The sequence below is a fragment of the Ahaetulla prasina genome, chromosome 6, assembly GCF_028640845.1.
Source record: "Ahaetulla prasina isolate Xishuangbanna chromosome 6, ASM2864084v1, whole genome shotgun sequence".
Classification (NCBI taxonomy): domain Eukaryota; kingdom Metazoa; phylum Chordata; class Lepidosauria; order Squamata; family Colubridae; genus Ahaetulla; species Ahaetulla prasina.
Genome location: NC_080544.1, coordinates 3,265,565 through 3,281,638, shown reverse-complemented (window position 1 = coordinate 3,281,638; position 16,074 = coordinate 3,265,565). Strand labels below are relative to the sequence as shown.

General features: G+C 45.2%; 1 protein-coding gene across 1 annotated transcript in view; it reads right to left on the bottom strand.

The window, feature by feature from the left end:
- GRID1 (glutamate ionotropic receptor delta type subunit 1) overlaps positions 1–15,702 on the bottom strand; it is an 896,787-nt gene extending 881,085 nt beyond the window's left edge. Inside the window, exons 1-2 of the mRNA XM_058188407.1 lie at positions 15,583–15,702; positions 12,462–12,617 (exon numbers count right to left, since the gene is read on the bottom strand). Coding sequence (XP_058044390.1) covers positions 12,462–12,617; positions 15,583–15,661 — 235 coding nt within the window. The 5' untranslated portion in view covers positions 15,662–15,702. The remainder of the gene's footprint in view (positions 1–12,461; positions 12,618–15,582) is intronic.
- Positions 15,703–16,074: the final 372 nt, after the last annotated feature.

Genomic DNA, 16,074 nt, shown 5'->3' with positions numbered 1-16,074 from the left:
AGTCCCAGCTGATTGGGAGGAAATGGGGATTTTGCAGTAACCTTCCCCTGGAGTGGGGAGGGAATGGAGATTTCACAGTATTGCCATGCCCACCAAGTCATGCCATGCCCACCAAACCACACCCACAGAACCGGTAGTAAAAAAAATTTGAATCCTACCACTGTCACAGTTGAAACCTGCCCTGGCAGATTCCAATGAGCAAACTCAATGGGGGAATCTGGAATTTGACTGCAGCAAAAAAGGGTTATAACATTGGGTATGACTCATTTAATAGCGCATCGCTTGTAAATGATGGAACCTCTGGTCCCAGTTATTGTTGTAAGTTACCTGTACACATCACACATCACACTCTTTTTCAAAATTACAGCTGTTTTATTGTTATTGTCATCTTAATGGGAAACGTATAAACGTTTTAAATAAACATTCAGTAAATTTTCAAAACGGGCTTGGCTAATTAATCTTCTCCCATGTCTTCCTCTCGGAAAGAGAGATAGCCACAAAAAAAATGGAGCCACCCTTGGCAGCTGTGAATCCCTACGTAAGGAAACAACAAGCTAAATAAGCCAACCAAGAAGCAGCAATACTGATTTTCAAGGCAAATGTCTCTTTTAGCGCCAAAATTGGAGCAGGACACCTTTTGCCTGTATAATACTTGTTGTCTTCTACTCAAGCTGTTTTCCTTCAGAAGAGTTTGACTGCAACTGCCATCTGTTCTAGAAAAACAGAGGAAAAAATTTCCACAGCTATTCTTTTTGTGAGTCTCAAAATCAGGCTCTACCATCAAAAGTATATATTGCAGAAGAAACAAAGGCCTACTTCAATGCTCTTATTCAATGAAAGGCATTGGGTGGACTGTCTATCAGCCTAAGTCTTGTTATTTAGACTTAACCATGAGCGACCTCAAAGGATCCATACCCCACCATTCATTCATAAATGGCTATGTGCGTGTATGTTCCAGCTCTGGAACACCTCGAGCAATTTCAACCAAACTTGGTACACAGATGACTTACTCCCTGAAACAAATACTGTGGGGGTAAGTCACCCCTAACATCCCTCAGGGTGTGTGTTCTGTTAAGATACAGCCTGTTGTGCCTTAAAATGGCTTCTACTTTACAGCACAGTGGAGTTGCCATGGTAACGGCTTCACAGTTCTCCACAAGGGGGCTCCTCTGGTAAGGGGGGAAATCCATTATGTTTGGTTTGGACAATTTCAACAAGGCTTTGATTATTCTTGAGGGCAAATGTTTGGCCATGCTCAATAAAACATTACTGCAACTCGGCCAGCCTGCACCACTACGAGACCAACATGACGTACTTCATGCAGATTACATATGAGAAAAGAACTGCAACGTCGAGCAGCTTAGTGCATATATCGCAGTCAAGAAGCCACTTCTAAATCAAAATCAGAAAAAAGCATACCAAATGATCATGGATCAGGTAGCAAAACAACAACGTGGTTTCAGTTAACTTGATGCTTCTGGGGCCACAGGGAACACATTTTTAACTAATTTAATTCTCACCGAAATCAGGGCTCAGGGTGAAGTTGCTCTTCCTGTCTAATATAGGATTGGGATAAATAAATACTTGGGCAATGCTGGGTTATCAGCTAGTTCCCTATAATCAAACCCAGAAGTAGTGTAAGTTCTTAATTTGCCAGACAATGGAATTTTCTGTCTCTGATACAGGTTCTATCACTGCTTCTAAAAGGTGGGGAGGATGGGGGACCCAAGCACTGAATATGCCGATCTTCAAAAATATAATAATACTAACAGTAATTGCACTACTCAAGTATATAGTCACGTTGTCAGACCTTGGACTTTGTAAAAAAGAAATAAAACCCAGACACACTTGCAGCTCTGCTTATGGTGTCAGATTACTTTATATAATTATGATGGTCACTTTCATAAGAGCACATGGTTAGGAATGGGCTCTAGTCAATTTTCTCTCATCAGTCAGTTTTCCCAGATTCTGATGAAGAATAATAAGATGGGGCTGTAGAACTGTAATGAAATTAAAATAGAGGTAGTGTATTTGGTACTTTTGAAATGTTACATTGCTTCACAAGTAGATCATGTGTTATCAGAGTCAATGAGGAAATCAGCAATGAAACTGAACCAAAGATACCCTTTCGAGGCAAAGAAAAAAAATTTTCTTCTTAGTCCAAAGCATGAGACAAAAATACATAAATCATGCCCTCCAAATATGGGAGATCCTTTCTATAATCTCATGACAAACATGCACATCCAGTGAAGGACAAAGGTAGGACAACTTATCACTCGCAAGACGTCATGGTGGTTTGTGATGAACGAGCACAATTAGTGGTTTGGTCCATTCTAATGGCCTAAATTCCAGTAGTATCTTAAGATGCATATTCACAAGAAGCTTTTCACTGGTTCCTGCTTGTTGACCAACCTACATCAACTACAGAACATACTTTGTTCTTGGATCACTAGATCCAACACAGGTTGTAAAAAGGGACCAATAGTGGAGACCACATAGTTCAGTGTGTTGAACTGTTGACTTGGTGATCTTCACCAATCTTGGCTGTTTTCCTACAGATATTTCATTACCAGAGGAGAGAGGGAGGAAGTGCTCTAGTAAATAAACCTTCTCCCTGAAGATGTTACCGAAACTGGTAATTAAATATCTACACAAAAACAACCAAGTTCACAGAATACCAAGAACCCAGGAAAGAGGCCCATACTGGTGTCTTTCTTAGGTTATTTCTCTATAAAAATGCCTTCTCCAAAAATCAGGGAATTGTTCTCCTTAGCAGCTAAAATGTTCGTCTTCAGATACACAGTTTCATAACTTAACTTATTTTAGATAATATGGAATCTAGACTTTTAGAAAATTCAGAAAGTAGATCAAGGTCTTTGTATAAAAATCGTATTTCCCGAAAGGAAGATATCCTGAATTTAAGACAACAGCCTTCAAAAGAAAAAGTGTATTAGACAGGAGAACAAAACTCACTTGGTTCCATCAATGTATTTTCTGCAAATCAAAAATGACCTTCACATTTTCAAGGTAAATTATTTGTGGAGTGGGGTGGAATTACTTTCTTTGCAACCTGAACTCAAGGAGATATATAGTCAGATAAAACACATTTGTACATGCAGGGAGAAGGGTGGGGGGGAAGACTCTCTGAGCCTCAAGAAATATTTCTCTATGGCCTCAAATTTGGTGAGACAAGGGACTCCTGTTAGATCAGGAGAATAGAAAGTTCCCATATGTAAGCTTTTACATGACTTTAAGCACTTAGAGCATTGAATTTCTATATAACCTGAAATAGGTTCAGTATAATAATGGGACAGAATGGATTGACTAAGGATCCTTTGGAGAAAATACAGCAGGTAATTTCATGTAATTATCTAAATCACAGGCTCCCTGGGGGTGAGGAGTCTAATCTGGTTGGCTCAGATATTTCAAACAAATGTCCATGTCCCCTCCAATAAGAAAAGGGAAGCTCAGAATATGACTTTTCCAGTCCCTCTGCTTTCCTGAAAGGTTCGGCACTGTGAGGAATAAGATTCAATATGTTCATGCTTGCCTTGACATCTCCAAAGATAGGTTTTTTTATCATATATAAAAATCAGTTCCTACATTTGAGTTCATCATCATAAATTGTACCCCAGTTCAGAAAGATGTTCCACAGAGCTGTCCATTAGCCTTATTTTTTCACTCTTATATTTACTTCTGGATCATTTAAGGCAGCTGGGAAAAGTTTATCAATACTGCTTTAAGCTGATGATGCTGTATTTTTTATCAGAAATACCAATTGGCCTCAGGAGAGTACAGGAAAGCTTGGTCAGTACCATACTGATGATACCATATTTCTGACATCAACACAGTTGAGCGTGTCCAGAGGTATTTTACGAGGAGAGTTCTCCACTCCTCCATAACCAACAAAATACCATATTCCACCAGACTTGAAATCCTGGGTTTAGAAAACTTGGAACTCCGTCGCCTTCGACAGGACCTGGGTTGAGCTCATAGAATCATCCATTGTAATGTCCTTTCTACTAATGACTACTTCAGTTTCAACTACAATAACACAAGAGCTACCAACAGATTTAAACTTAATGTCAACCGCTCCAGTTTGGATTGCAGAAAACACGATTTCTGTAACAGAATTATCTGTGCTTGGAATGCATTACCTGACTCTTTGGTCTCTTCTCATAACCCCAAAAGCTTTAATCAAAATCTATCCACTGTTGATCTCACCCCATTCCTAAGAGGACTCTAAGGGGCGTGCATAAGAGCACAAACGTGCCTACCGTTCCTGTCCTATTGTTTCTTTCCCTATATATATACTTATACTTCCTTGTTTCTCCTCATATATATGTTTATATATTATATAATCTTTTGTGTTATGCTTGTGTATATTGTTATGACAAAATTAAAATAAATAAAATAAAAATAAATACTGCAGCAGTGGGTTTCACATTATGTTACTACCGGTTCGCCCTGCACACACATGCTCACTTTGTGCATGTGCGCACCTGGTTTGTGTGCAGGCTGCCTTCTGCATATGCACCCGGCCTTCTGCACACGCACCCGGCCTTCTGCGCATGCACTTTGCTCGTGCGCATGCCTTCCACACATGCGCCCAGCCTCAAAAGCATGCCTAAATAAGATGGCATAAAGCGAACCAGTCCAAACCAGCTGAATACCACCTCTGATTCTGTGCATGGAGGGGATCCAAGCTGAACATTCAGTGCAGGATTGAGCAAATATCTGAAGCTTCTTTCACATTGAAAGGAGCAAGTTGCCCTCAACCAATTGGAGAAAAAGGTTTTGGCACACCTTTTATGTGAAGCTCCATTAGGTTTACACCAAATTATTCTCCTGTAGCAATAGAGCAACCCACATTCCTGAGGGCAACACTCCAGATCCTCAAGTCCCACTCCAAATTTGTCTTCTAGTTGAAGGCTGATTTATCCAAGGTGGCTTACTCAAGATGTGGGGGTGGGTTGGGGGGGTGAGTCTTAATCATTGCTTAAGAACCAACTTCGGTGTAAATAGGTCTGAGTCCCACTACTAATTGTCTGTAACTTTCATTCAGCATTAAAGATGAGTTTGTTGGATCAACTGCAGAATCTGGGCCCCTGTTCAGAATGTTTTCAGCCTATGGACTATAATAATGACAGAATCCTTCCTAAGCATTCCTGAATATCGAACAACAAAATGAGATAAATCTTTAATCGTTTTAAATGATAAGGAATCTGAGTTTGGCTGCAAGACCATCTCAGAGCCCTTTCTCACCCTCACTTTAATGTCCTCCCTTGTCTTCTTCAGGAAGGCAGGTTTACCAAGACACCTTAAGGGGAGTTTGTAGGTCTTTGTAGTTCAACAGTAGCTGAAACAATGAAACAAATTCTATTGCACTGTGAATTTTGTGGATGTTGAGGAAATACGCTTATCATGTCCTTCTAATAAACTTGCCAAGTAAGCCAGGTTAATCCTTCTCACCTATTTACTTGCAAAAAGACAACTAGTTGCCTGCCTATGAAGTAGCAAAATTTGTTCTGCACAATCAGTTTTTGGCACAGGAGTTTGAGCTAAGACCCTACAATTTCAAAATCCTCTCATAATCCTCTCATATCCTCTCAACAGTATATCACGGAAACACCAGAAGCAGCTTTGATGACAATGCTGTAAACATTTACCTTGAAGTCAACTCTGTGAGTTCAATGGGGTTTAATTCTGAGCAGACACCTAGACGATTTTGACATACTTTCCTAAAAAGGACTGTTAAGTCACTCATTCAGACACATCAAAGCAAGGCCAGGACAAAATGAAAGGGCTACAGATGTCTTCACCGTGGTGGCCCTTTAACAAGTCTGAGTTGGAGTTCAGAAGTCAACAGGAGGTAAAAACAATCATTCCCCCCACTGAATATCAGCTTCAATGGCACCATCCTGGTTAGCAAAACAACCAAGACATCGTCAGTTCTCAAGGAAGATGGGAAAGCTTTCCACTGTTCCTGGCAGGTGCTTGGAAAATATTAGACAAATAAAACAGATTAAAAGTATGAGTGTTATATGCAGCCATATGTTCCTTCCAGAGAGACAAGTCTGGATGCCGCATAATATGCCCCAATGAAACCAACAGTCAAACATCTCCAGGGGAAAGGAAATGATTAAGTGTCTACAATGCAAACTTATTTGGGGGTAAAGTCCAGTAAAGGCAGAGAAGTTTGCTTCTGAGCTAGACAGATGCTGGAATGATTAAATTCCTTAAAAACACATCACTGAAGATTTCATCTTGCAGGGCAATACACTAAAACCAGCTTAAAATTAAAAGAAGGCATTTGGGTCTTTCATAACCTGAGCGATGTGCTTTTTTTATACTCAACTAGTCCTTGACCCACAACATAACTCAATTGTTTTTCAGTTATGCCAAAAGACTCCTCGGCATTTCTCAGGAATCCATCAGTGCCTTGCCAAATGAAAACGATGGACAAATAATTCTGGAAGAAATCTTCACCAACAACTATCTGCAGGAGTCATAACTGACTTTCTAATACTGTACATGTTAAGCATGAGCTAATCGTGATTAAGGTAGCCCTCCAGCAAACATGCCCCAAACAATTCAAAGCATTTTTTAATCAATATCCAAGCTCTCTCTGTTTTGCTTTGTTTTTAATATTGATTTACAAAATGAAGTTGATGGGGGGGGGAATTAATTCTTCCCCTGCCTTTGGCTCCTTAAACCAATTCTTTATTCCCCTGCAGGGAATGAAAAACCAATATAAAAGGAAGCTGGAATAGCTTCTACTAAAGCAGGACCTGTTTCTACTAAAGTTTACTTGGAGGATTGATTTAGCCTCATATTCCAACCAGTCATAAGATTTAGGTAAGCCACTCTGTGGTTACAACCAAAACAAATCTTGGCTCCAAAGGTGTAAACATCTAGGATCTATTCATAAATGATCATGGTTCTGAGTTCAGAGCATGCAGGAAGGCTAATGACAAGTGAATCAGCAAGATGAGATTCCGAAGAGCTGGCATGTCAGAACACATCCCAGAATTTCAAGAGTTCAATAGGAGAAAATCCATACTAATTAACAAAAGCTTCATTCATTCACTTCTCAGTATGGTTTAAACATGCAGATGCAGGTTTTGTCTGTGGATACATTTAAAACGCTCCCTTGCTACTAAAAGGGCTTTATGACAGAAGCATTTGTAGGCAAGTCCATTTCTTCCAATGCATAAAGCAGAGAGCGAACATGATGAATTCTCTGTGTGTTTGCTCTGGACTTCTGGGAGGTGAGAAAGATCATTTTGCAGAGAGAGAGAGAGAGAGAGAGAGAGAGAATGAGAATTGGAGTTCCAAATACAAGCAATGTCAGCTGAACCGAATGACAGTTGGGCAGTCCGCAAAAGAGAAATCTGCAGAACAGCCATTCTGAATATTGGGCAACCCTGAAGCTTTCTTTTAGCCATGCTGGCTGGGTCTTCTGGAACCAGCAGTCCTAGGGTGGTAAGGCCTTACAGCTGGAACATTTTCTATTGGTTAAGGTCCTACAAAGAATGTTCTTTCTGCGCCAACTCAGTAAGCTCAAACTGCCCAAGGAGCTGCTGATCCAGTTCTACAGAGGAATTATTGAGTCTGTCATTTGCACCTCTATAACTGTCTGGTTCGGTTCTGCAACCCAACAAGAAAAACACAGACTTCAGAGGATAATTAGAACTGCAGAAAAAATAATTGCTACCAACCTGCCTTCCATTGAGGACCTGTATACTGCACAAATCAAGAAGAGAGTCGTGAAAATATCTACAGACCCTTCACATCCTGGGCATAAACTATTTCAACGCCTACCCTCAAAACGACGCTATAGAGCACTGCACACCAGAACAACTAGACACAAGGACAGTTTTTTCCCGAACTCCATCACTCTGCTAAACAAATAATTCCCTCAACACTGTCAAACTATTTACTAAATCTGCACTACTATTAATCGTTTCATAGTTTCCATCACCAATCTCTTTCCACTTATGACTGTATGACTATAACTTGTTGCTGGCAATCCTTATGATTTATATTGATATATTGACCATCAAGTGTGTTGTAAATGTTGTACCTTGATGAAGGTATCTTTTCTTTTATGTACACTGAGAGCATATGCCCCAAGACAAATTCCTTGTGTGTCCAATCACACTTGGCCAATAAAATTCTATTCTATTCTATTCTATTCTACAGTGGGACACTTTCTGGAACTTCTCCAAAGACATACTATTAGCCACCCAGACAAGACCTAAATTTTACAAATAAATGTTGCAAAACTTAAATTTTACAAATAAATTAAAGATAAATAAAGAAACCACCAAACACAAGTAGCCTTATGCACTTCAGAATCAACAATACCAATCAACAGCAGGAATCTACTGAGGCTCTTACCTTAGACCTGCATAGATCAACTCCACCACCTCTTGTAAATTATCAGCCTTCTCTGTTTTCCAAACAGGCCCCCACTCAACCTAGAGTCAGAAGCCATAGGGCTCCCTAAGCATTAGTATCAACAACTTATGGGAAGAGCCTACACACAGACATCTACCACGTAAAGAGATATCCATTGAGTTTCAGATCACAAATGCTTCCATCATTATGGTCATGTGGTGTGGTCTGATGTTGCTTAGAAGGGCACCAGGACTGGGAAGCTAAAGCACCCCTCAGAAGTTTATTACAGGAGCTGAAGCCAAGGACTCCTTTACAAGCTCAGTAGACTCACGACTACTGCTTCTATTCTTTTGACAGTTCTTCATTCATTAAAGGAGGAGATGGATGGAAGATAATGGATGGAAAGAATAATAGAACTATAGTTTAGTTTGTGATGGATCATACTGTCAACCCTCTGTACAACAGCAGGAAAGAAACCAGAAGGAAATTGGAACTGGCAGAGACAGTTGCTTCCCACCTATGGAAAAAGAAACCAGGATAAAGCAATTCTTTGTCCTCTCAACTAAGCACTGGGTTCAGGCTTTGATCATATTTGGGTCTGCAGAAGATCCTATCACACATCCTTCTTTTTACCCAACCTGCTGTGAAGGAGGGGGAAACAGCCCATAAAAACAAAACCAACAAATGTATGCCCAAGAAATTTCTTCTCTTCTTTAAAAAGTAGCATTTCCCCAACCTGCCATCTGCCCTCCAGCTTCAAAGCTTCCATTCAAGGCCAGAATATACATTTAGAGGTCTACCACCCATGAGTGGACAGTTTGAAACAACACTTATGAGGGTCCTTGGAAAATTTTTGTAAAGCTTAATGAAGTATCCCAGAACAGATTAAGGAGGTGGTCTTAGATCTTTCTTTTTGTAGGCTTTGCACAGTCTGCCTCCTGCTCTAGCTAATAGCTTCTCCCTCTGATGTAGAAAGAAAACAACATAATTAAATGTATATAATTATATGCCAAAGAGAACACTGAAGCTCCCATGCGTTTGATGCACGTTCTGCTTATTTTAAATCCCGGGGAGGACAGAATGGAAGAGGGGCTATGGGAAGGCTGCAAAAGGGAAAAAAAGAGAAGATGCTTTGGGAAATGTTCATTTAACTACCCAAACACTAAATATAGAAACAAATTCTGATACAAGCTACGGGAGCCTTCCTAGCTGAATGAGACTCTCTGAAATCCAAGATATTCACATCCACCATAATGACTGCATCATGTTTGGAGGTGGGGGATGAAAGATCTCAAGTTATTATCAGGGTGGTCAACTGCAAGATGCTTTATCTGATGTTATCAAGAGGCTTCCAAGAATGGTTCAAAGAGCCTTGACCTAGAAAGCCCTTATTGGCTTGGTACCTGGATTACTAAAGGTTCACCTGCATCAGGTGAGCCTAACTCATTCGGTAGTTCAGCTCAGATAAAGTTGTTGAGATCCAAAGGGAAGGAACAACAACAGCACACGTTCCTATGTTCTGGCAGTCTCCTTCAAAAGTTCAAACGGCGGGTGCTCTCCCTGACAATGACCCAGAAGCCCCCTGAAGGTCAACCATTTTCTCAGATTTAAATTGAAAAGAATGTAAATAATGCACCTTTCTCAAATAAGGTTTCCCCGTTTCAACCGAATCAACTTGGTCAACCACTAGAAGGTGTCAGAGGGTTAGGCTTTGGTACCTCTCCTCTGCCCTCTAGTGAATACTTCAATCTTTGCAGCTCAGAACTTTTATTCCTATGAATATAGCCTAAGCATGAGAACCACTCTAGAAATACTCCACCTTCATAAAAAATATATATAATTGGCTAAATTGGGTTAAACCAGGAACAATCCATTCAAACATACATGAATTTTGACATGGAAGACTACCTCCACCTCACTTCATATATTTTTCCCAATGCATCATACCTTGATGAATCATTCTCAGGAGAAAATAATAACATTGCCAAGACATATAAGTAGGCTTCTTTTTCTAAGGTAATTACTTCAGAAATTCACTGCAGCTGGAAGAATGCAGGTGATAATCAATCTTGACTTATTCATCAAACTTTGCTGTAATGAAGAAGCCTTCCGTTTGTAAAAGTGAGCCAATTAATTTAGGATTGTTTTCTATTGTAAAAAATCTAATTTGAAACCATTTATCTAGGCAGTATCTATGCAGCTACTTGTCAGCTCCTGTAAATCTGAGAACCGTTTGCAACCAATCATTTGCGTGAGGTATTTAATCCATTATAAATCGGCATGGAATTATGGAGCGCATTTGATTAAGTAATAACAGGGACGGCAATGATAATAAATTGGCACTTTCTTAACACTTTCTTCTCTTCTTCTTACATCTCCTAAGGTTGCCAACTGATCAGGGGCTGCGCGTCCTATCATCCATTTAAGGTCAGGTAGAGAGCAATTATATCTATCATGGGTTATCTTTATTACTTCTGCAGCTCCATAGAGAGATTGCTGTTTAGAAAAATGTCCACATCGTTCATACACATCACCTCCCAAATCAAGGCCAAGAAAATATGGGTTTGCAGCCTGTTTCTTCTTCGCCATCTGCAAATATGGGCGTATACCTCTCTTTCGAAAGCTGCTGCCCCTCTCTTTCATCCCCTGTGCCTTTTTTAAATCCAACCACCAGAACACCGTCTTCTAGGTGCCTGTTTCCCAGAACAAAGCACCCTGTTCATCCACCCCCATCAGAAGCACATCCGGGATGGAGAGAAAAGTCAACCCTGACAACAGTCTTCCTTTGTATGCCTCCCTTGGGCTTTCTCTCTTCGGCTGGCCAATAGAAAGACAAGATTGACAGATCCACAAAGCAAGACAGTGATCAGAGGACACACGAAGCTGTAGAGAGGGGGCTTCCTGCCCCATACACATGCTTTTTAACAAATATATCCATTGGCCATTGAAAATATGACACCGTGTTGCAGGAGACACATCAGATGAGGGTGGGCACAAGGGGGGCAAATGCCACAGATCACAACACAGACCCCCGTTCCTCACTTTGTTGGACCCATGTCCAAAACAGGCACCAATACAACAATCACAAACTCTTCTGGAATCAACCAACTAGAGCAGGGGGTCTCCAACCTTGGCAACTTTAAGACTTTGCTGGCTGAGGAACTCTGAGAGTTGAAGTCCACAGGTCTTAAAGTTGCCAAGGTTGGAGACCCCTGAACTAGAGGGAACCCTTGTTCACTTTCTCTCTTGCAGACCATGCCTCTGTCTCTTCTATCCCAATGCCAACCTGCCAGTTCACTCTCAACTTTAATTGCAAAGAAGCCCCTCATGGGGAAATGGAGTGCCAAGTGTGACTTCCTTTGAACGACCTGAACGACCTGAAAGCAAGCCCACCAGAACAGGTGGCAAACCACCTTCTCAAGAGTCCAAACAAATGTGCATCACATTTTTCCTGGCAAGCTCTCCAAAACAGGGCCTCTAGTTCATTCCTTCCTTTCTTCATCTCCCTCTTTTGGTCGGCGACCCCAACACCTGGAGGCTGCGCTGGAGCATTCCCACGCTCTTACTACTGATCTCTCCGTGGGGCATAACCAGGCAGAAAAAGACAAGAGCTGCGGCGCAGCGGGGCATGGCATCGCTGCGAGGCCGGGGCTCCTCTCTCCCCTCCCCCGGGTGGCAAACCCACCAGGCCATTGGCCACCCCCAAGCAGGTCAGACATTCGGCCACGCAGAGGATGCGCAAGAGCCCAGCGCCGCCCCCCACCCCCCAACTTCTCTGCGATCTCCGCTCTCCTTTCTTGGGCAAACAGCGCCCACCTTTGGCCGAAAAGGCACTTTCCAGGCGCAAAACCCTCGGCCGACATTCCACCCGCCGCGCAAGGCGGGCGACGCGGGCTGGGTTGCCGCAGGAACGCCCTCTGCGAGGAGACCACCGGAGCGCTAAGTGGCAGCGTCGGGGCGAGGAGCGGGGGCGGGAAACAGGGCTTCCCGGCAGGGAGCAGGGCTTCCCGGCACGCGGGAGCGGCGCGCGGACGGTGCTCTTGCGCAGCGGCGCTTACCTTCCTGCACGGCGTGAAACGGATTGTTGGCTTCTATCAGCTTGATGGTGTAAGTGATCTTCTCGCTCTGCAGGATGTCATCGTTCAGGCTGAGGTCGGCCACCGCCTGCTTGAAGATCTCGTCGTCCTTGGCCGCGTTGCCTTCGAAGATCGCACCTGTTTGGGGCGGGGTGGGTAGGTGGAGGGAAAGAGTAACGTCCTGGTCACTGTTAGCAACTTGTGGTGGGGATCAGGGGAGCCGAGCCCCCTCCCCTCCCTCGGATTTCCTCCCCTTCTCGGAAGAAGACACAGCTTCCATCTACTTTTCCTGACATAAGTGGCGAGTCCCCACGTTATGCCCCTTTCCCCCCCCCCCCTCCTAAAAATGGCATTCGCTCCTCTGCCAGTTGTCCTGCATTGGGACGTCCCAATGGCTAAGGTTTGACTTTCTGCAGTTACGACGACTTCGTAGGAACTTATCAGCCTTGGTTGAGACTAGGTCCTGGGTCGCTGGTCACATATCAGGTCATAACGACCTAGCATCTCCAACCAAGCTTGAGATAACCCTTGTTGGCAGCGTTTAATTTCCCCCTCTCGTGCCAACTCAACCCTTGGGGTAGTCTGCCAGCGGAGACCTTGAGTTGATTCAGCAACCGGGTTAAAAAATACTGGGTGGCTTCGGCCAGCTTTTTGTGAAGATATAGACTAAAGTAGATTCACTTCTTAAACCATGGTTAACAGAACCACGGGAACCAGATCAAGCCTGCAAACTCCGAACGGCCCACAGGGTGGCAGCAAAGAGCTGCACCAACTCCCAGCGTGGCTGCCACCTAGCACTTATCCTGGATCTTACAGCTTTGGCCCAGGTTTCCAGGAACTGGGTTTTTCCCCCTGGTACTCGTGGAAACCTGGGATTGACATCTAGTCTTGGGTCCCTCCTGAGGATGGGGCAGAGCAGAGATGGTCCCCTTGGTTGGACGGAAGAGCGGGGAGATTATTCCCCGCAAGGCCCTCCTGATGCTTTGGATCGCATCTCCCACAATTCCCAGCAGGGCCCCTCAGGTGGGAGAAAGCAGAGCTCGGGAATGAAGCTGGCGTTGAATTAAAGCGATTCGAGCGGGAGACCAGCGGCTCTTTGCGGGAAGGTAAGAGGTGGGGGAGTGCAGAGAGCGCTTTTCTCAAAGTTTCCTGCTCGGAGAGAGGAGGAGGAGGGCGCGCGCCTGAAATTCAGAGAGATGCCCCTCCGCATCCCCGCCACGGACAACCGCAGCTGCTGCAGTCTGAACGCAGCTCTTTGGGTGCCTGGTTCAGCTTTTTTTTTTCCCAGGGAGGGATCAGGGAAGAGGCGCGATGCTTTCTCGAGGATCCTTCGGTCTCGCTCTTCTGAGATCCCGGGTTTTGAGGAACCACCGTTTCCCCCTCTCCAGTTTTATTTCTGGAATGGGCGCCCTCACCCTGAACCGAGATTTTTCCCTCCTTCTCGCTCTCCCTTCCAGCTACTTTGGCCTCCGGGAGAAGGCAAGAGAGGCGTGGCAGGGGAAACCTACCCGGGACCCTCTGAGCTGGACCGTGCAAAACTCCATTTCGCGGCGACCATTAGGTGGCAGCAAAACCTTACAAGCCCCCCACCCCCACCCGCGCGCCTCTCTGCTGCCCCGCAGAGGACCGCCGGATGGCTGCAGCCCAAGTCAAAAGCAGAAGACAAAGGCTCCTCGTTGCTTCTCCTCCCCACCCACCCCGCGTTCTCCCGGCCCTCAAGGATGGTCTCCAGCCCTGCGCCAGGAGCTGGTTGCCCTGGAAATTTCGCTGTCAGCCACCCTAGGAGTGGCGAAGTGGGGGAATCCTTCCTAACCGCAGACTGCCCCAGGGCTTCTGTTCTGTCCCTCTGAAACAAGCAAGGAGCGTGCCTGCGCTCCTCCGTGCGCGGAGCCATCAAAGGGAGGTTTTGAGCCACGCCGAGAGTCCGGAGCTGGGAGTTTATCTATGGCTAACACCCACGCCTCCCACTTTCTGCGGATGCGGAGAGAAGCCTCCTGCGTGCCCCGCGGACGTCCGGTGCTCCGGCAGTCCGTTCCTTGGGGGAGAGCGCATCACTTGGGGTTTATTTTACAATTCAACAGTTCCCTTTTTACCCCCTTGGTCTTGGCGCCTCCCAACTTTCTCCAACGCCTCATTTAAGGGACTAGGCTTGCACCCCGCCTTTCAAGGCGTCTGCCTTCTTCACAACAACCCTATGAAGTAGGTGGGCTGGGAAAGAACGATCATCCAGCGCGCTTTCATGGTCGAGGATGGGTTTGACAGCGCAATCCTCATCCGGCCCCAGTATCCCGTTCATTTTCTGATGGATGCAGGATATGAAACGCATTTTCCTGAGGGGGACACGAGGACACGGGGGACTCGGCACAACCACCCTGGGAGGTAGGCTGGGCTGAGAGGGCTGATTGGCCCAACGTCATCCCGGGCGCTCCTCTGACTGAGCCGAGCGCCCACCTGCCTCCCCCTCTCTGTCGGCCAGTCCCCGGGCGCCGGAAGTGGCGTTGGGGATCCCCCCACAGCAGAATCGAGGTCCCCTAGCCAACACACGAACCTCCCCCTCCCACCTCAGCCCAGCCGGGGGGTGGTTTAACTCCAAAGTTGAAGGAAGGCGGTCCAGCGGGTTCGGCAGCGGCGACGTCCTCCACCCCGGAAAGTCGAGAAGCCAAAGGAGCAGCCACGCGCAAACAGGTCTTAAGGCGCCCGCAGGCTTTGCGGGAAGGGAAGAGACGCGACTGCATCCGGCAGCTCCGAGCGAGAGTCGTCTCCAGAGGGATGGGGACCCTCCCGCGCGCCCGGCACATCTTTCAACCCTCCCCTAACTTTGCCACAAGGTCCATTGAGGGAGCTGTGGTTTGCGGGTGGGGTGGGGGGAAACCTCTCTCTTTCTCTTTTTTTTACGCCCCCCACCTCCATTCAGCGCGGCTATCTTCGCCGCTTTGCACCCTAACAGATACGATTAAACCCCCCCCATCCGCGTCAACCTTTCGTATTAATTGATCCTTCACTAGCCTGCCTCTCCCCGCACGCCCGCACGTCAGCGACGGCTCTTGAGCTTTTCTTTCTTTCTTTCTTTCCTTTTTTCTTTTCTTTTTTCTTTTTCTCTTACCGATATGGATGATCGAGTCGGCTCGCACGGAAAGACATTGAAAGATCCAAGGGAAAAGCCAGACCATCAGTACTTCCATTTCCAAGCTCTGTCGAAGCACATCAGCCCGGATTTGGTCTGGGAAAAGCCAGAGAGATGGAAGGGAGGGAGACGGAGAGGAAGGGAGGGGGAGAACGCGAGAAAGAAACGCAAGGTTGGGGTGTTTCCCCCCAAAAAAAAAAAAAAATTCAAAAGGATTGTCAACCTCTCCCCTAGCCCTAAGTAATCTCCAAGCGCAGCAGAGGAAAAAAAGTGGGGAAGGAAGAAAATGGGGGGGGAAGAATCAGCGAAGAAGCGGCTGTAAACAAGGAGAGTAAGATCTGCTTTTCTTTAAGTGGGAGGGGGGCAAATCAGGCTTGAGAAGACAGGAGCCAATGGTTAAATCCAGGTTTGGTTAGGAGACGACGGTGCCCGGCGGTAAAGCCCTCGACTTCTTCAGCGGCAGCAGCAGCT